A 17,358-nucleotide genomic window follows, 5' to 3' on the forward strand; every position below is an offset into this window, starting at 1 on the left:
TATAGGGTTTCATTCCACGATGGAATCCTGTAACACTCCAGAAAATTGGAGTTTATGAAAATTTGGAGTTTATATACGATGCTCCATCCAGTTAAGGACACAATTTCATCCATTACCGAATATTTAAATAAATTACAGTAAACGGATGAAATTGAGTTTTTACCTGGATGTTCTGTTTCACTTCACACTAAAACACTTCACTAAACTTTTTATTGAACATTTTTAAATTATGTTAATTGTTTTTATTTTTGAACTTTTTTACCAAATACGACATCAACACACAAACACACGCAACAACCGAAACCTTTTTTTTAATTTTTGGCACATAAAGTGATTAAATTTAAAGGGAATTAGATTGTTAATCTAAGTGCCTTTAAATTAAGCCACTTTAAAAAACTATTTTCTTATTTTTTTAACATTTTAACTCGCGACGACCGAAGTTTGTCACCCGTAATAAACCGACACTTTTCACTATTAAAATGAGTAAATCCAAAGGGACTTAGACTACAAATCTAATTCCCTTTAAATTTAATCATTTTTTTTCACATTAAACAAAAAATAAAATTAAAAGTTAACAAATAGCACAAGCAACACGAAAAAAATACTTTGCGTTTTGAAAACCCGAAAGGAACTAAAATTAATTCACGATGAATTAATAACACGAAGTGAAATACAAAAATGTTCCAAAGGATGGCAAATCAAAACAAAAAAATTTTGCAACCCTCGAAGTGATTCCAATTGGAATACATTGAAAAGGTCTTTAACGCGAGTTATTTTACGATACGGGGAAGACAAAGCAGAAACCCTCTCTTGTATTAGATCTTATACTCTTTGGTTCGGTTAGCGCCTGTGTCACTGATTATGCTGCTTTTGTTTTCTGGCGCATGTGCCCTTACTTATTAAAAGCTGCATTCACTCCGACATTGTTCTTTTTGTTTCAACATCAATTCGTTTGCCTACATGTATCAAAGAGCGTAAGAAAGAAGAAGAGTTGGCTTTAGACCGCAATTCAAGATAACGAGTGACAAAGTTTAAAGACACAGCATGTTTGGATTGAAGGGGTAGAACATACAATATTTCGTATTTCTTTTTATTCCAACATTTGGTTTCAAGTGGAATGAGAAGAAGACAACCCCTAATAATTCACATTGAAATGACGTCAATCAAAGTTGACGTATGTAAAAATGAATTAAAAGAAATTGTCATCGTCATTGCTGTGGACAAAAAAGGCAGATGGAAAGATTAAATAGTGGGAGACACCTTGAAAGTTGGTGTTAGAGAGTATAAAAAAAGGACAGAAGATCAAGGAGCTATTCTATGTTCGGTAAGTGCAAAAAAAAATCGTCATGCGCTGCTAGGTTGGTTCAATAAAAACTTGGTGGTTTTCATAGAGAGATGGACACATACGGTTGGAACTAGAAAGCATCTTCCTTCTCTTGTTCCTATGGTATCATATTGGAGGAAAACGTGTAAGTGCGTCTGATGGCAGACTGCCACTTAAACCTAACCTAAGCTTTCCGGGAAACAAACTTAACCTTCCCTAGGCAAACAAAGAATAATGAATAAGGACGGAGGAGGAGCTATATCAAGTTATAGTCTGATTCGGGGCTCAAGAAGCAAAATGGGGAGATCGGTTTATATGGGAGCTGTATCAAGCTATATATCGATTCTGACCATATTGCCTGCCCATGGGATTGATTTACAACGGTGGTTAACCCCTTCTAATGCTGCCAACATTTGTGAGGTACTATGCCATTTAAAAACGTCTCCCCAAAGAGGTGTCGCACTGTGGCATGCCGTTTGGACTCGGTTATAAAAAGGATACCTCTTATCATTGAGCTTAAACATTAATCGAACTGCAGTCATTGATATGGAATATTCATGGACCATACATGGGAAGCTATACAATTCAAAAAAAAAGAAAATCCATAATGTGAAACTTAAGCAATGATAATGAGAATAAATCGATAGCACGGTCCATACAATTAAATGTTTAAAGATTATTTCATGCAAATGTTGACCGTGATTGCGCCTCCAATGGTCCATTAGCTTAGTTAAATTTTTGTCTACTCCTTCCAACATTTCAGCCGGTATCACGAAGAAATGCTTCAATGTTGTCGTCCAATGCGTCAATTAAAGCGGGCTTGTCTGCAAAGACATGAGTTTTTTTCATAGCCCCACGAAAAATAGTACAAATCTTTAATTTGAGCACAAAATAAACATTTATATGACACTTATTTTTAACTAAACACAAGTTACACCTAAAACCACTGCTTTGGTAGTAAAGCGTTGCAGCGTTTGTCTTGAAAGGTGATAGGTGGTATGGGATAGCTGTAAGCACTACACAGACGAGAACATAGAGGTCCATTTTGTGGGAGAGCACGTACACTGAGCGACAACCCTTACCGATGAAGATTCCATCGGTTCAATCCAGTGCGTACAACCGGCTGCCGTGGGATTGATGGTATCGATATGCTCCTAGGCCATAGTGGATTAAAGGGGAGTGAGGATACACCCAGAAAAAGTTTATACCAAATTTGCTCATTTCAGTACCATACGTTATTGATAGTAAGCAACACCGTATGGTAAACAAGTAAAAGCGTGCTAAGTTCGGCCGGGCCGAATCTTATATACCCTCCACCATGGATCGCATTTGTCGAGATCATTTCCCGGCATCTCTTCTTAGGCAAAAAAGGATATAAGAAAAGAGTTGCTCTGCTATTAAAACGATATCAAGATATGGTCCGGTTCGGACCACAATTAAATTATATGTTGGAGACCTGTGTAAAATTTCAGCCAATTCGTTTAGGAATTGGGCCCATTGGGGCTCACGAAGTAAATTAGAGAGAACGATTTATATGGGATCTGTATCGGGCTATAGACCGATTCAGACCATAATAAACACGTTTGTTGATGGTAATGAGAGGATCCGTCGTACAAAATTTTAGGCATATCGGATAATAATTGCGCACTCTAGAGGCTCAAGAAGTCAAGACCCAAGATCGGTTTATATGGCAGCTATATCAAAACATGGAGCGATATGGCCCATTTACAATACCAACCGACCTACACTAATAAGAAGTATTTGTGCAAAATTTCAAGCGGCTAGCTTTACTCCTTCGGAAGTTAGCGTGCTTTCGACAGACAGACGGACGGACAGACGGACGGACATGGCTAGATCGACATAAAATGTCACGACGATCAAGAATATATATACTTTATGGGGTCTCAGACGAATATTTCGAGTAGTTACAAACAGAATGACGAAATTAGTATACCCCCCATCTTATGGTGGAGGGTATAAAAAAGCAATACCGTATGGTATGAATGAAACATAAAGTGATTAGTATAAATGATAGGTTTCAATACCAATCTTTTAATATTTTACCGTTATTGATTATTTCACCTCCTAATGTACCAAACGAAAAACCATGGAAAATAATTTAAATCTTTTTTTTATTTCGATTATCAATGTAAATAATTACAAAAAGTAATGTTACACCGTGACCAACCAAAATTTATTGTTTTCAACAATTGATTCCATATCCATTGATTCCCAGAGTGGTTTTCAAATGAATATACGAACATAGCAGCGCTTTCGATTATTTGAGCGGGTTTTTACGCACTCAAATTGTATGAAAACATTTTATTTATTTGTTTAACTAATATTTTATAATGGCAACAATATTTAAAGTACAAAGCCCAACAACACTGCTGGCGCGGTGACAAGAATATAAATTTGACGCCATCAATTCTTAACAGCTTCCTTTGTCTGGTATTGAAGTGATAGCAAATGGTATTAAAAATCTTTGCCAATGACGCGAACAAAATAATACCAGGCGGTATTGGCAAAGTGCCGTCATATATCGGCATAAATCTATTATTTAACCTTCAACCCATGGACTGCAGTGGATGTGTTGCATTTAGTCCTTCGTTAAGTTCTTTTTGAGAACCCGTAGCAGCCGACACCCTCGTGAAGGGTTCAGGTGAAGAATTTTTGCCAGCCTCCTAATTTATCTAATAATACTGTACTTTCTAAAGAGTAGAGACTACAGCACTGTGGGGATTTTTATGTACCCTCAAAAAAAATTAAAAACCCAAAAATAAGACAAAAGTTTTTTTTAGAAAAAATAAAACAAATAAAAAGGCGTTAAGTTCGGCCGGGCCGAACTTTGGATACCCACCACCTCGGCAATATACGTAAAATATCTTTCATCAAAATCCGGTGAAAATTTTATACCTTTAGTCCCATAGCAGTTATATCAAAATATGCTCCGATTTGGACCAAATACTTATAAGTACAAGTCATTGTTCAATTGTGTATAACAAAATATTGGTCTTTTAAGTAGCTTTATCTAAAAATAAACCGAACTGAGCTACACACGACACGGATTTCGAAAAGCCTAACATAAGTAACTGTGTCAAATTTCAGTGAAATAGGATTATAAATGCACCTTTTATGGGGCCGACTTTAAATCGAGTTATGGGTCTATATGGCAGCTATATCCAAATCTGAACCGACTTGGCCCAAGTTTCAAAAAACTTCGAAGGGCCTAACTCAACTCACTGTCCCAAATTTCGGCGAAATCGGACAATAAATGCGCCTTTTATGGACCCAAAACCTTATATCGAGAGATCGGTCTGTATTGCAGCTATATTCAAATCTGGACTGATCTGGGCCATATTGCAGAAGAAAGTCGAAGGGCTTAACCTAACTCACTGTCCCAAATTTCGGCGCGATCGGACAATAAATGAGCATTTTATGGGCCCAAAACCGAGAGATCGGTCTATATGGCAGCTATAACCAAAACAGGACCGATCTGCATCAAATTGATGAGGGATATCAAAGGGCCAAACACAATATACTGTCCCAAATTTCAGCAAAATCGGATAATAAATGTGGCTTTTATGGGCCTAAGACCCTAAATCGGTGGATCGGTCTATATGGCAGCTATATCCAAATCTGGACCGATCTGAGCCAAATTGACGTAGTATATCGAAAAGCCTAACGCAATTTACTGTCCCCAATTTCAGAAAAATCGGATAATAAATGTGGCTTTTATGGGCCTAAGACCCTAAATCGGAGGATCGGTCTATATGGCAGCTATATCCAAATCTGGACCGATCTGAGCCAAATTGGTGAAGGATGTCGAAGGGCCTAACACAACTCACTGTACCAAATTTCAGCAAAATCGGATAATAAATGTGGCTTTTATGGGCCTAAGACCCTAAATCGGAGGATGGGTCTATACGGCAGCTATATCGAAATCTGGACCGATCTTAACCAAATTGACGAAGGATGTTGAGGGGCACAACACAACTCACTGTCCCGAATTTCAGCAAAATCGGATAATAAATGTAGATTTTATGGTACTAAGACCCTAAATTGGAGGATCGGTCTATATGACAGCTATATTCAACTCTGGACCGATCTGAGCCAAATTGACGAAGGATGTCGAAGGGCCTAACGCAACTCACTGTCCCAAATTTCAGCAAAATCGGATAATAAATGTGGCTTTTATGGGCCGAAGACCCTAAATCGGAGGATCGGTCTAATGGCAGCCATATCCAAATCTTAACCGATCCGAGCCAAATTGATGAATGTTGTCGTAGGGTCTAACGCAACTCACTGTCCCAAATTTCAGCAAAATCGGATAATTAGCATGGCTTTTATGGTCCTAAGACCCTAAATCGGCGGATCGGTCTATATGGGGGCTATATGAAGATATAGTCCGATATAGCCCATCTTCGAACCTAACCTGCTTATGGACAAAAAAAGAACCTGTGCAAAATTTCAGCTTAATATCTCTATTTTTAAAGACTGTAGCGTGATTTCAACAGACAGACGGACAGATGGACGGACATGTCTAGATCGTCTTAGATTTTTACGCTGATTAAGAATATATATACTTTATAGGGTCGGAAATGGATATTTCGATGAGTTGCAAACGGAATGACAAAATGAATATACCCCCATCCTTCGGTGGTGGGTATAGAAAGAAACAAAATGAATTAATTTTCAAACTTTTGTAGTCTTTTTTGGGTTTTCATTCCTCTTTCTGATTGGGCAACTATTACCCACCTATACTCTACCTAATTTGGTCACAACTGACCAAATATTGCACTGATTATTAAACGTTGCACATTCGCGACCTACCTATAGAATAAATAATTAGAAAAAAAACAAACAAAATAAATAAATAAAAGTTAGATTACTTAAATAAAAATCGCAAGTTAAGAATATAAAAATTCATGTATTAAATTATTGGATGAGAAAAAAAGTCTATAATTCAAATATACAAAAATAGAAATTCATCCAATAAAAAAAAAATTATTCATGATTTCTGCTTTGGGAATTGTATGTTTTCATCTAATTGGGACATTTGTGACCCACCTAGTGTACGGAATTACGAAAACCGAAATCGAACTCGCGGACTAGCTATCGGAAATTTTCGCAAACTACCTCATTTTGAAGAACGCGAAGCGAATTTTTGAGACCGCGAAGGAACATTTTGCGACCGCGAAGAAATATTTTGCGACCGCGAAGGGACATTTGTACGACCCCCAAAACTGACGTGTTAGCGACCCCCAAAACTGATAACTTCGACGTATTAATTAGCTATTATATGAAAAGCTACCCTACAATACAAAGTTTTACGATGGAAGAGAATGAAATTTCTTTTGGATTTTTCTTCTCTCCATCTCCTTTGCAGTTGCTACCGAAAGAGCCTCGGTTATGCATTGGCCATTTTTGCGCAAAAGGACCATGGTGAAATGGTCGAGAATTTCCAATCTGTGGCCACAACAAGGATGTCTTTCGTCAAAAAATTCAGGTGATATACAATTTATCGCCTTCAGACTTTCATCCATGATTTTTTTTTTAATTCCCACCATTTCAAGATTGTCTTCGAGGATGCGAATAAAAGTCGAAACGTGTACAAGAATAACTTTATAGAATTCATCGCTGGGATTTGAAAGACGCAAATCCTCATTATAATTTCGCAAAGCAATAAATTTTTCTGACACTTCGCTTATTTTTTCGGCTTCTGTCAAATCTTTGTGGCAAGTGAAGTTGGGGTGTCCCTTCTTTATAAGCCATCGTTCATTGTAGCCGGCAAAATACCTCAATGCTCCTTCTTCGTTGACCGATAAATCTGCCAAGAAGTTACCAAATCCGTAGTTTTCATCTGCGGATATGGTTTCCACACTGGCGTTGCTAATTTCATCTGCAGATAAAGTATCTGCAGAGATTATAATGGACCCTTCATCTGCAGACAAAGTATCATGAGAAACTTCATCTGCAGATATCATATCCATTGTTTCGTCCAGCAAAAGAGCCTCATTCTTATCAAAATGAACAGATGTAGTCTCTACATTTTGAAGAGTTTTTAGCTCATCTGCTGGTTTATTAGCAACGCAGTTATCACTCAAGTCTACCTCACAATCTAACTCATTTAAAACTGGCACTTTGCAGTTTAGGTCTTCACCTCCATCTTCTTCACAATTTGACAATTTGCAATGCTTTTCGACAAATGTCATGGAGCTTAAATTCGACACCGTCTATGCAAATTCTCGAGCCGAAGGGTGGGTATTGTTTCGGCCACGAGAACGTGCTCCTGCAATCAGGTTTTCCAAAGCATAGTGGTTAAACCGGCCTTGACAAATAAATTCCACATCAGGCATCGTATCGAAGATGTACTTGGCGATATCAGACATGGCTTCGAAATAACTGATTAAGTTATTGATGCTGATGCTCCTACCCGCGATGATCAAAGTCTTTAAACATCCAGTGAATTTTGCAACTTTGGCCAAAATGTAGTTTCCTCTAGTGATCGGTCGTTTATTTGGGTTCTTATGCCCAAAACTTCGGCCGTTGCTTAAGTCGAAGCCTTCATTAACAGTAGCTAAAAACTTAGCTGTTGCTACGGCGTTGTTATTAACGCGAGCAATTGGTTGGGTAACATCAATTCGCTATATATACTGGAATAAAAACATTATATTTAAAACTAGGCCAACTTAACTTCCAGGTACTACCATTGTATTGCACAATGTGGACAATTTTACCGTCGAGGGAAATATCGGGTGCGACCACCAATCCATTGATTTGAAAATGAAATTTAATTTGAATGAGTCAATAACAGCACAAGAGCCCAACTACATAAAAGAGGGTGAGAAATACTAAATTGTGCTACATAAGCACAGCCCTGAATAATGTGAAAAAACAAATTATTAAATGAATAAAAATTTGCGACAAAGCAAAAAAAAAATAATTATAACATTTATGTTGGATTGTGGAAAAGAGAAATTGCCAAAGCATCTCAACCAGTGTGGATGGTTGAGATGTTTTTCAAAAGGACATAAGAAAACAAGTCAATTTACATAAAGCCGTTACGACCAAAAAGGCTTCATTACAGCATGTTAAGCGAACAAAACAACAATATTAAAAACAATAAGGAAATTAGTAAGGAAAATTAACAATAACCACTTTCATATGGACCCGAATATATCAGCGTCAACTTTTAGAGACTACCTCATGAAGCTACTCAATACGGATTAGATAACTTCGAATATCCTGAACGCTGCTGCATTTACCACAGTCCATAGTCCAATGTAAGATTCATGGTAAATTTTGTTAAGATTGGACCATCTAATTCAAAGCGATGCAAACAAATACAAAAAGTTTTAATACCCTGTACCACAGTGGTGGTTTAGGGAAACATTGCAATGTAAGGGCTTTGACATGTAATGGAGCTATGTTTGATTTGTGTGGATGAGGAGCAGTTATAGGCTGTTGAGCACCTATTGTGGCACTCTACGCCTTTTCACCTCAAGAAATTGGATTCCCCGGCAAACCAAAGTAGTTCTGCCTCATTACATGAAAAAAAAGAAACACATACAAGGGACAGAACGAGGGTACTTACCTAAATACAGGGTAGGCCTGGATCCCTTGCGGAGCCGACGCTTTAGAAAACATTCCGGCTCAAAATGTCTACCACATAGCCGTGTACCACTATTAACTTCAATTTTTTTAATACGCAGGTTAGCGCACCACTGGTCCATATCGTCTTTTGGAAACGTGACGAAGTGGATATCCACTTCGCCAAGTTTCCTCTCCCGCCGGCACAGTACGCACTTCATTATTTTTAATTGATTCTCAACCGCACTGAGAATTTTCCTTACTTTTTTATAAATTCTCGACCGCACTGAGAATTTTCCTTTATATAATAATGGAAATTTTGCGCGATTTCCATTGACAGCGCGCCAAATGGATAGCTCTCTCCTAGAAAGAGATTTATACAAGAGAGAAATTACTTTCCCCAAATTTCCAACTGTTATAGGGTTTCATTCCACGATGGAATCCTGTAACACTCCAGAAAATTGGAGTTTATGAAAATTTGGAGTTTATATACGATGCTCCATCCAGTTAAGGACACAATTTCATCCATTACCGAATATTTAAATAAATTACAGTAAACGGATGAAATTGAGTTTTTACCTGGATGTTCTGTTTCACTTCACACTAAAACACTTCACTAAACTTTTTATTGAACATTTTTAAATTATGTTAATTGTTTTTATTTTTGAACTTTTTTACCAAATACGACATCAACACACAAACACACGCGACAACCGAAACCTTTTTTTTAATTTTTGGCACATAAAGTGATTAAATTTAAAGGAAATTAGATTGTTAATCTAAGTGCCTTTAAATTAAACCACTTTAAAAAACTATTTTCTTATTTTTTTAACATTTTAACTCGCGACGACCGAAGTTTGTCACCCGTAATAAACCGACACTTTTCACTATTAAAATGAGTAAATCCAAAGGGACTTAGACTACAAATCTAATTCCCTTTAAATTTAATCATTTTTTTTTTCACATTAAACAAAAAATAAAATCAAAAGTTAACAAATAGCACAAGCAACACGAAAAAAATACTTTGCGTTTTGAAAACCCGAAAGGAACTAAAATTAATTCACGATGAATTAATAACACGAAGTGAAATACAAAAAAATTTTCCAAAGGATGGCAAATCAAAACAAAAAAATGTTGCAACCCTCAAAGTGATTCCAATTGGAATACATTGAAAAGGTCTTTAACGCGAGTTATTTTACGATACGGGGAAGACAAAGCAGAAACCCTCTCTTGTTTTAGATCTTATACTCTTTGGTTCGGTTAGCGCCTGTGTCACTGATTATGCTGCTTTTGTTTTCTGGCGCATGTGCCCTTACTTATTAAAAGCTGCATTCACTCCGACATTGTTCTTTTTGTTTCAACATCAATTCGTTTGCCTACATGTATGGCCATTATTTTAAGCAAAAGTTTGATGAAAACAAATGAAGAAAAGCAGTATGGAAACGAATTTTGCAAATTAGGTCAGTGATGTACGAAACGAGAGCAAAACAAACGCTGAAAGTAGGTCAATGAACTGACGAGAAAACGAAATTGAAAGTAGGTCAGTGAAAAGGAAAAAAGAATTAGAAAAACACTGGCACAGTGGTTTGCAGAGCTTATAAGTCGTATAAGTTATAAATAAATTAACTTGGTTCTTTCTCGCAAAAAGATATATTTTTGGCTCATAACGACAACCTTTATGTTATCCCCGCTTGAGATTGTGTATTTTAAGAAATACAACAGCAAGATAATTTATCATTTAAAATAAAATAAGTAAATCTTGTGATTTGGAGAAGATGTGGTGACAGAAATTGGTCTCTCGTTGATTGAAAGAAGACATACGTGGTTATATTAAGGCACATTGGCGTATTAAGGCAAATTGCAGCTGGCTCATTGGCTTAATTACCGTTCGTTGTATCGGACAATCATACGATATTTGATGACACATTGGGTGCATTAGTATTTGTCATTGACAATCGAAAAGTAGATTGTATCGCAGCAACGGTAAGGAAATTTGATAAAACAAAAATATTGGGAAACTGTCTGCCATATTTGGTACGAATATATTTGGAGTTTAAACTTCATTGTTAAGGTAATAAAGAAGACAGAAGTGCTTCCTCGAAATAGAATGGTGATGTTGCAGTCACTGCGTACAAAATTATATTTAGTTATCGCTTAGTAGAAAGAAATAGAACATTTTAAAACCGAGTTAACTTTTTCTCGAAAAGTGTTGTGATTTGTCTGCCGAGTGCCAGTTTAATATTGGATGTAACTTTCTCTTGGACCTCGACCGTGTTTGTCTGTCTCGCCTCTGGTAATAAAGATAGTTTGATTTGGTTTGAAGTGAATTCCTCCTTGTGGAAATGTCCATTTTAGAAGATTTTCTTACTCAATGTGAGGAGGTACTTGGGTTTGGGCAACAGCTCAGCGACACTGATGCCACTGACTATAATGAGTCAGCGATCGAAGCTGCAAGGTCAGAGATACAAAGCTTATGGGCTGATTGGAAGGAAGCCTACAAGAACTGTGTGGCGGATCCAGAGTGCAACAAAAAGAACAAGGAGGTTCTTAAAGCGAAGAAAAAGGTTTTGTATGAATGTTAGTATCTTGGGCGACTGGAGAGAAAAAGTTAAAGTGGGTGTGAGCTCGCTCAATCAGAAATCATCTTCATCGATCGCTGTCCCACCGTGCGACACGGAGATATTTTACGGGGACTATGTCTTTTGGCGTAGCTTTCGTGATTTATTCACGGCCATATACGTCAATAATAAGAAATTGAGCGCTGTCGAGAAACTATACAATCTGTTTCAGAAAACGGCTGGCGAGGCGAGAGAGATAAATAGGAATATCAAATTGAATGCTGATGGTTTTGGTGTTGCTTGGGAAGACCTTAAGAGTCAATATGAAAATAAGAGAATATTAATTAATTCGCAATTTAGGAACCTATTTAACTTGGCCCCTTGCTCACAAGAGTCTGCTAGTGGTATCAAAAAACTTCAGAGGGATGTCACAAATTGTATTACGGTCCTAGAATTGTATAAAATTGACGTAAAGTCGTGGGACCCGATATTTGTGTATCAATGCTCCACAAAGATGCAGAAACTTACACTGGCTCTGTGGGAGCAGTCATTAATGAATAAAACAGGGCAGCCTCGTTGGGACGAATTAAACAAATTCCTCACAGACAGATTTCAAGTACTAAAGAGTGTATCAGATATTACCAGCGTTAATCTTTCTTAAAATTCTCAGAACCCCCAGAAGTAGTATACCCATTTTGATAAGTCAAGGCAATACAAAGTGCACCACTTATGGTGTGCATGGGCCAGATTTGCTCAAATATTCCCAACATGTGTGGTCATCAGGCGTAGTGATTCCGGAGACCAAAGTTGAATCGAAGGCGATTAAATGATGAAGATATTTTGGCAAGGTTCTCTAGTCTCTCTAGGGCCATCCATGTAATTTCTTATATGTTTAGATTTTTTCGACACTCTCACCCTGTACGGAAGACCGCCTTTAATCACGAAAGTATTCGCCTCTCAGCAGGAGAGTTACGTTTTTCCCGACACCGCTTGATGGCTCTTTCGAAATGGATCCATTTCCCATCCGAATACGACTGCCTTCTACACAAACATAATTTGGGGCCCGGTAGCTCACTTCTCTCTCTGACTCCTTTCTTGGACAACGATCACATTATTCGCGCCAATGGCCGGTTGGGGTCGACAAAGGCCTTGCCGTACCACGAAAGACATCCGGTCATATTGGCTTATCAGAGTACCTTGCTAAACTCTATGTTGCATTTGTCCACCAGCTGACAAACCATGGGGGAATTCAGCTGACCACCACCAGACTCGAATGCTGGAGAATTAAGGGGAAGAATTTGGTAAAGTCGTCCTATCGTAATTGCAAAGAATGTGTTATTGCTAACAAGAACCGCCAAAAGCAACTCATGGCAGCTTTTCCTCCCGAAAGAACTACTTTCGGTCGTCGTTTCTCTATCTCTGGTGTGGATTTTGCTGGCCCTTTCGAGGTTAAAAACTTTAGTGGTCGTGGGTGTCGTATCTCAAAGGGCTACATCTGCTTGTTCGTTTGCTTTGTTACAAAGGCAATTCATTTAGAACCTGTCAGTGACCTCCCTACCTCTGCTTTTCTAGCTGCACTGTCACGCTTTGTTTCTCGCCGGGGTTGTCCTCATCGTATCTACTCCGACAACGGAAAGAATTTTGTGGGCGCTGACAGGGAGCTGCGAACGAACTTTAAGAAAACTGTCTCCATGCTTAAGGATGAAGCTGTGAGTCGTTATGGCCATCAACGATTGGAATGACACTTAATACCTGCCTCTGCCCCTCACATGGGAGGTCTGTGGGAGGCAGGCGTTAAGAGCTGCAAGAGCCATTTAAAAAATGCCAGGGCAAATTAGGCACACCTTCGAAGAGTCGCAGCTATTCTATCGTCAATCGAAGCCTGCCTTAACTCTAGGCCACTTACGCCGTTGTCAAATGACATTAACGACCTTGGTGAGCTTAATCCGGGCCACTTTCTCATAGGTGGCACGTTGCTTTCTCCAGCCGAGCCCGAACAGGTTGACACAAAGTTATCGCTGCTCAATCGCTGGCAACGTTTGAAGCTGGCTCAACACGAATTTTGTTGTCGTTGGAATATCTTAAGGAACTACACAAGCGTACAAAATGGAAGAGTACCCAAGAGAACCTACGGGTCAACGATCTTGTTGTGCTTCGAAACGAATCGCTTGCTCGGAACGATTGGCGCTTAGGACGAGTGGTAAAACTCTATTACGGCTATGATAAAAAGGTCAGAGTTGTGGACTTGCGAACCCAATCCGGGGTTATTTCACGCCCAGTTCATAAACTCGTTTTGCTTCCTCGTTCCGACTAGCCTCTTATACAATCCAGCCAATGTTGTCCCTTACTCTATCCTAGGTTAAATTCTATTAGTGTGCCTCTCAACCATGCTGTTTTCAATCTTCCTTTTAGGAATGCCCTTCCAGGATGATTTTAAATGTCCAATCTGTGACACACGGCACTCGCTGCGTCACTGTCGAGCCTTCCTCCAAATGGCGCTGGTCAATAAGGAAGCATACGTGAGGAGTCCCGATTTCTGCCTTAATTGCTTAAGCATGTCCCACACGGTTTTGAACTGCCCTTTACAAACGGGATGCCCCAAGTGCAACAACCCGCACCACACGCTTCTGCACCCCATCAATCTCCATCAGAAGTTGTGGGTGCGAATGACGGCGGCGATGATGTTAACCAGCCCGGGTAAAATTGATTCTCCGGTTCTCGTAAGGGCATTTTTGGATCCGTTTGCCGAATCCAGTTCCACCTTCTTCGGATATCCCCTTCCTCTGGCGAAACAGGACATTGGACTAAATCTTCCAGTGGTACTCTCTTCTGAAATAATAATGTGCGCACTCTCACAAGAGTACTCCGCAAAAGACCGGCCTCCATAACCGAACCGGCCAAGATGTTAGACCTGGAGGACTTGCTCAAGGTATATCCGGGAGATGCGCTGGCAAACAAGACACCCCATATGCCCACCAATATCCATGTCATCTTGGGCAAAGATGTTGCAGAACGCGTGTACATGGGTTTGCCAATTTTGGAACGGGGCCTACCCTACGCCTAGAATACCATTTTTGGGTGGACGTTCTTTGGAGAGGCACTGAAGGACAAGCGTTTCGCCGGATGGAACTTGCTAAATTATATTTTTAATTACTGCTAAGCACCACTGATCTCTTGAATTCTATTTACCTTTAATTTTTGAAGTTTTGCTTGGAAATTAATTTAATTTATTGCGAGGTGATCGCAAGGAGGCGGGATGTTTATGTAGAAAACGCTGCATTGGCAGTACTTCTGCATAAACGTCGCTGTACCCCGCATTTGACGGCGATCGTCTCGGTCTTTCCTCCTCTGGGTTCTGGATGCCCTTTTTCTTCTATTCGTTTTACTTTTGGGTGCTCACTTATATTCCCGTACTTGACCGGCTTGCAGCACTCGCGCAACGAAAAAGAGCTCCCAGAACACAAGTGGTGACATTCTAGTGTTATTTTTTTGTATATAAGCAATAAGCTATATTTTCACATACGTTGAATAGAAATAAAATCATTGTGAAATTTAAACTATTTCGGAGTTTGCTTAATATTATCAAACGAATTAACAACAAGTAAAAAGGCGTTAAGTTCGGCCGGGCCGAACTTTGGATACCCACCACCTCGGGTATATATGTAAACCTGCTTTCATCAAAATCCGGTGAACATTTCATACCTTATGTCCCATAGCAGTTATATCGAAATATGTTCCGATTTGGACCAAATACTAATAAGTGCAGTAGCTATGTCTAAAAATAAAAATGAACCGATCTGAACCATATACGACACGGATGTCGAAAAGCATAACATACGTCACTGTGTTAAATTTTAGTGAAATCGGATCATAAATGCGCCTTTTATTGGGCCAAGACTTGAAATCGAAATATCGGTCTACATGGCAGCTATATTCAAATTAGGACCGATTTGGGCCAAGTTGCAGAAAAATGTCGTAGAGCCTAACACAAAGCACTATCCCAAACTTTGGCGAAATCGGACAATAAATGCGTCTTTTATGGGCCCAAAACCTTAAATCGAGAAATCGGTCTATATGGCAGCTATGTCCAAATATTCAAATCTGGACCGATCTGGACCAAATTGAAAACGGACATCGAAGGCCATAACACAGCTCACTGTCCCAAATTTTGGGACATCGGACAATAAATGCGCTTTTTATAGCCCAAAACCTTAAATCGAGAGACCGGTCTATATGGCAGCTATGTCCAAATCTGGACCGATATAGGCCATAGTGCAGAAGTATTTCAAGGGGCTTAACCTGACTCACTGTCCAAAATTTCGGCGACATCGGACAATAAAAGCGCCTTATATGGGCTTAAGACCCTAAATCGGCGGACCAAATTGACGAAGGATATCGAAGGGCTTAACACAACTCATTGTCCCAAATTTCAGCCAAATCGGATAGTAAATGTAGCTTTTATGAGCCTAAGACCCTAAATCGGAGGATGGGTCTATATGGCAGCTATATCCAAATCTGGGCCGATCTAAGCCAACCTGACGGAGTATGTCGGGGGTCCTAACGCAACTCACTGTCCCAAATTTCAGCAAAATCGGATAATAAATGTGGATTTTATTGGCCTAAGACTCTAAATCGGTGGTTCGGTCTAATTGGGGGTTGTATCGACATATAGTCCGATATAGCCCATCTTCGAACCTAACCTGCTTATGGACAAAAAAAGAATCTGTGCAAAGTTTCAGCTCAATATCTCAATTTTTGAAGACTGTAGCGTGATTTCAACAGACAGACGGACGGACATGTCTAGATCTTCTTATTTCGCTGAAATGGATATTTCGATGTGTTGCAAACGGAATGACGAAATGAATATACCCCCATCCTTCGGTGGTGGGTATAAAAAAGGTAAATCTTGCTCGAAAGGCGCTGTGTGGGTGCTTCTTTTTTTACTCAACCGGTGGTGCCACGGACAGAGACGGTGCGTCGTCATTACTGAAAGGCAAAGGAAAGTGGACTTATTTACTGACCATGGGAATATGGGGCTTGAATAAAAGGTATTTGAATGTAGAATTAGTATCTGATATCCAAATATGGGACCAAGTGTTTGGGGGGCCGTCTCTCACCAAAAGCATCCCTCAAAGGGGACAAATTTACGACCATAGCAATATGGCGCTCAAATGAAAGGTCTTTGGGAGTAAAGCACGAATTTGATATCAATATTCGGGAAAAGTGTTTATGGGGCCACGCCACCCTCACAACACCACCAAAATAGTAAGTATTTGCTGACTATTGCAATATGAGGCTCAAATAAGTGGGATTTCCGGGTACAACACGAATCCGATATATATTTTCAAAGTCAAATCACTGAGTAGCCGCCCATCCCACAAAACACCCCCCTAATCCGGTCATGTTTGCCGACTATGGAAATTTGGGGCTCAAATTAAAGGCATTTGGAAGTAAACCACGTATCTGATATCAACATTAGGGACCAACTCTCTAGGGGACGTCCCATAACCATACCAACCCCCAAATAGGACGTATTTACTCACTAAGACTATTTGGTGAGTAAAGAGAGTGGAACTGAATACGAGATTAGAAAACGATTTTGATGTCAATTTTTGAGGCCAATGGCAATACGTTTCAAATAAATGATGTATAGATATAAGAGAATAGACCACGTTGCTGATATATTTTCAGGGCTTAATGTTGGGGGACCCTCTTAATGTTGGGGGACCATCTTAATGTTGGAGGCCACCGTAGCGCAGAGGTTAGCATGTCCGCCTATGACGCTTGCCATGAACATTCCACTAAGGAACAGGGGCAAACTTCTCGCATATCAATGAGTGGAGTCCGATTCAAGATTTTAAACTTAATGATAAGGGACCTCCT

The 17,358-nt window shown here is 39.3% G+C and overlaps 1 protein-coding gene across 3 annotated transcripts; it reads left to right on the forward strand.

Moving 5' to 3' along the window:
- The first annotated feature begins 1,146 nt into the window (after window positions 1-1,146).
- On the forward strand, window positions 1,147-15,032 carry LOC131994271 (uncharacterized). Of its 3 annotated transcripts, XR_009396588.1 has the most exons (3): window positions 1,147-1,324; window positions 1,392-1,469; window positions 1,545-2,801. XR_009396588.1 is itself a non-coding variant. In XM_059360950.1 (2 exons), exons 1-2 carry the CDS (start codon window positions 1,318-1,320, stop codon window positions 14,361-14,363), a joined length of 483 nt encoding a protein of 160 aa, XP_059216933.1. In that variant the 5' UTR covers window positions 1,147-1,317; the 3' UTR covers window positions 14,364-15,032. The 3 variants fall into 3 exon arrangements, 1 of the variants encoding a protein (XP_059216933.1); XR_009396587.1 differs by having other exon boundaries at window positions 1,392-2,801; XM_059360950.1 differs by lacking the exons at window positions 1,392-1,469; window positions 1,545-2,801 and adding an exon at window positions 13,888-15,032.
- Window positions 15,033-17,358: the final 2,326 nt, after the last annotated feature.

The sequence above is a fragment of the Stomoxys calcitrans genome, chromosome 1 (genome assembly GCF_963082655.1).
Source record: "Stomoxys calcitrans chromosome 1, idStoCalc2.1, whole genome shotgun sequence".
In the NCBI taxonomy this organism is placed as follows: domain Eukaryota; kingdom Metazoa; phylum Arthropoda; class Insecta; order Diptera; family Muscidae; genus Stomoxys; species Stomoxys calcitrans.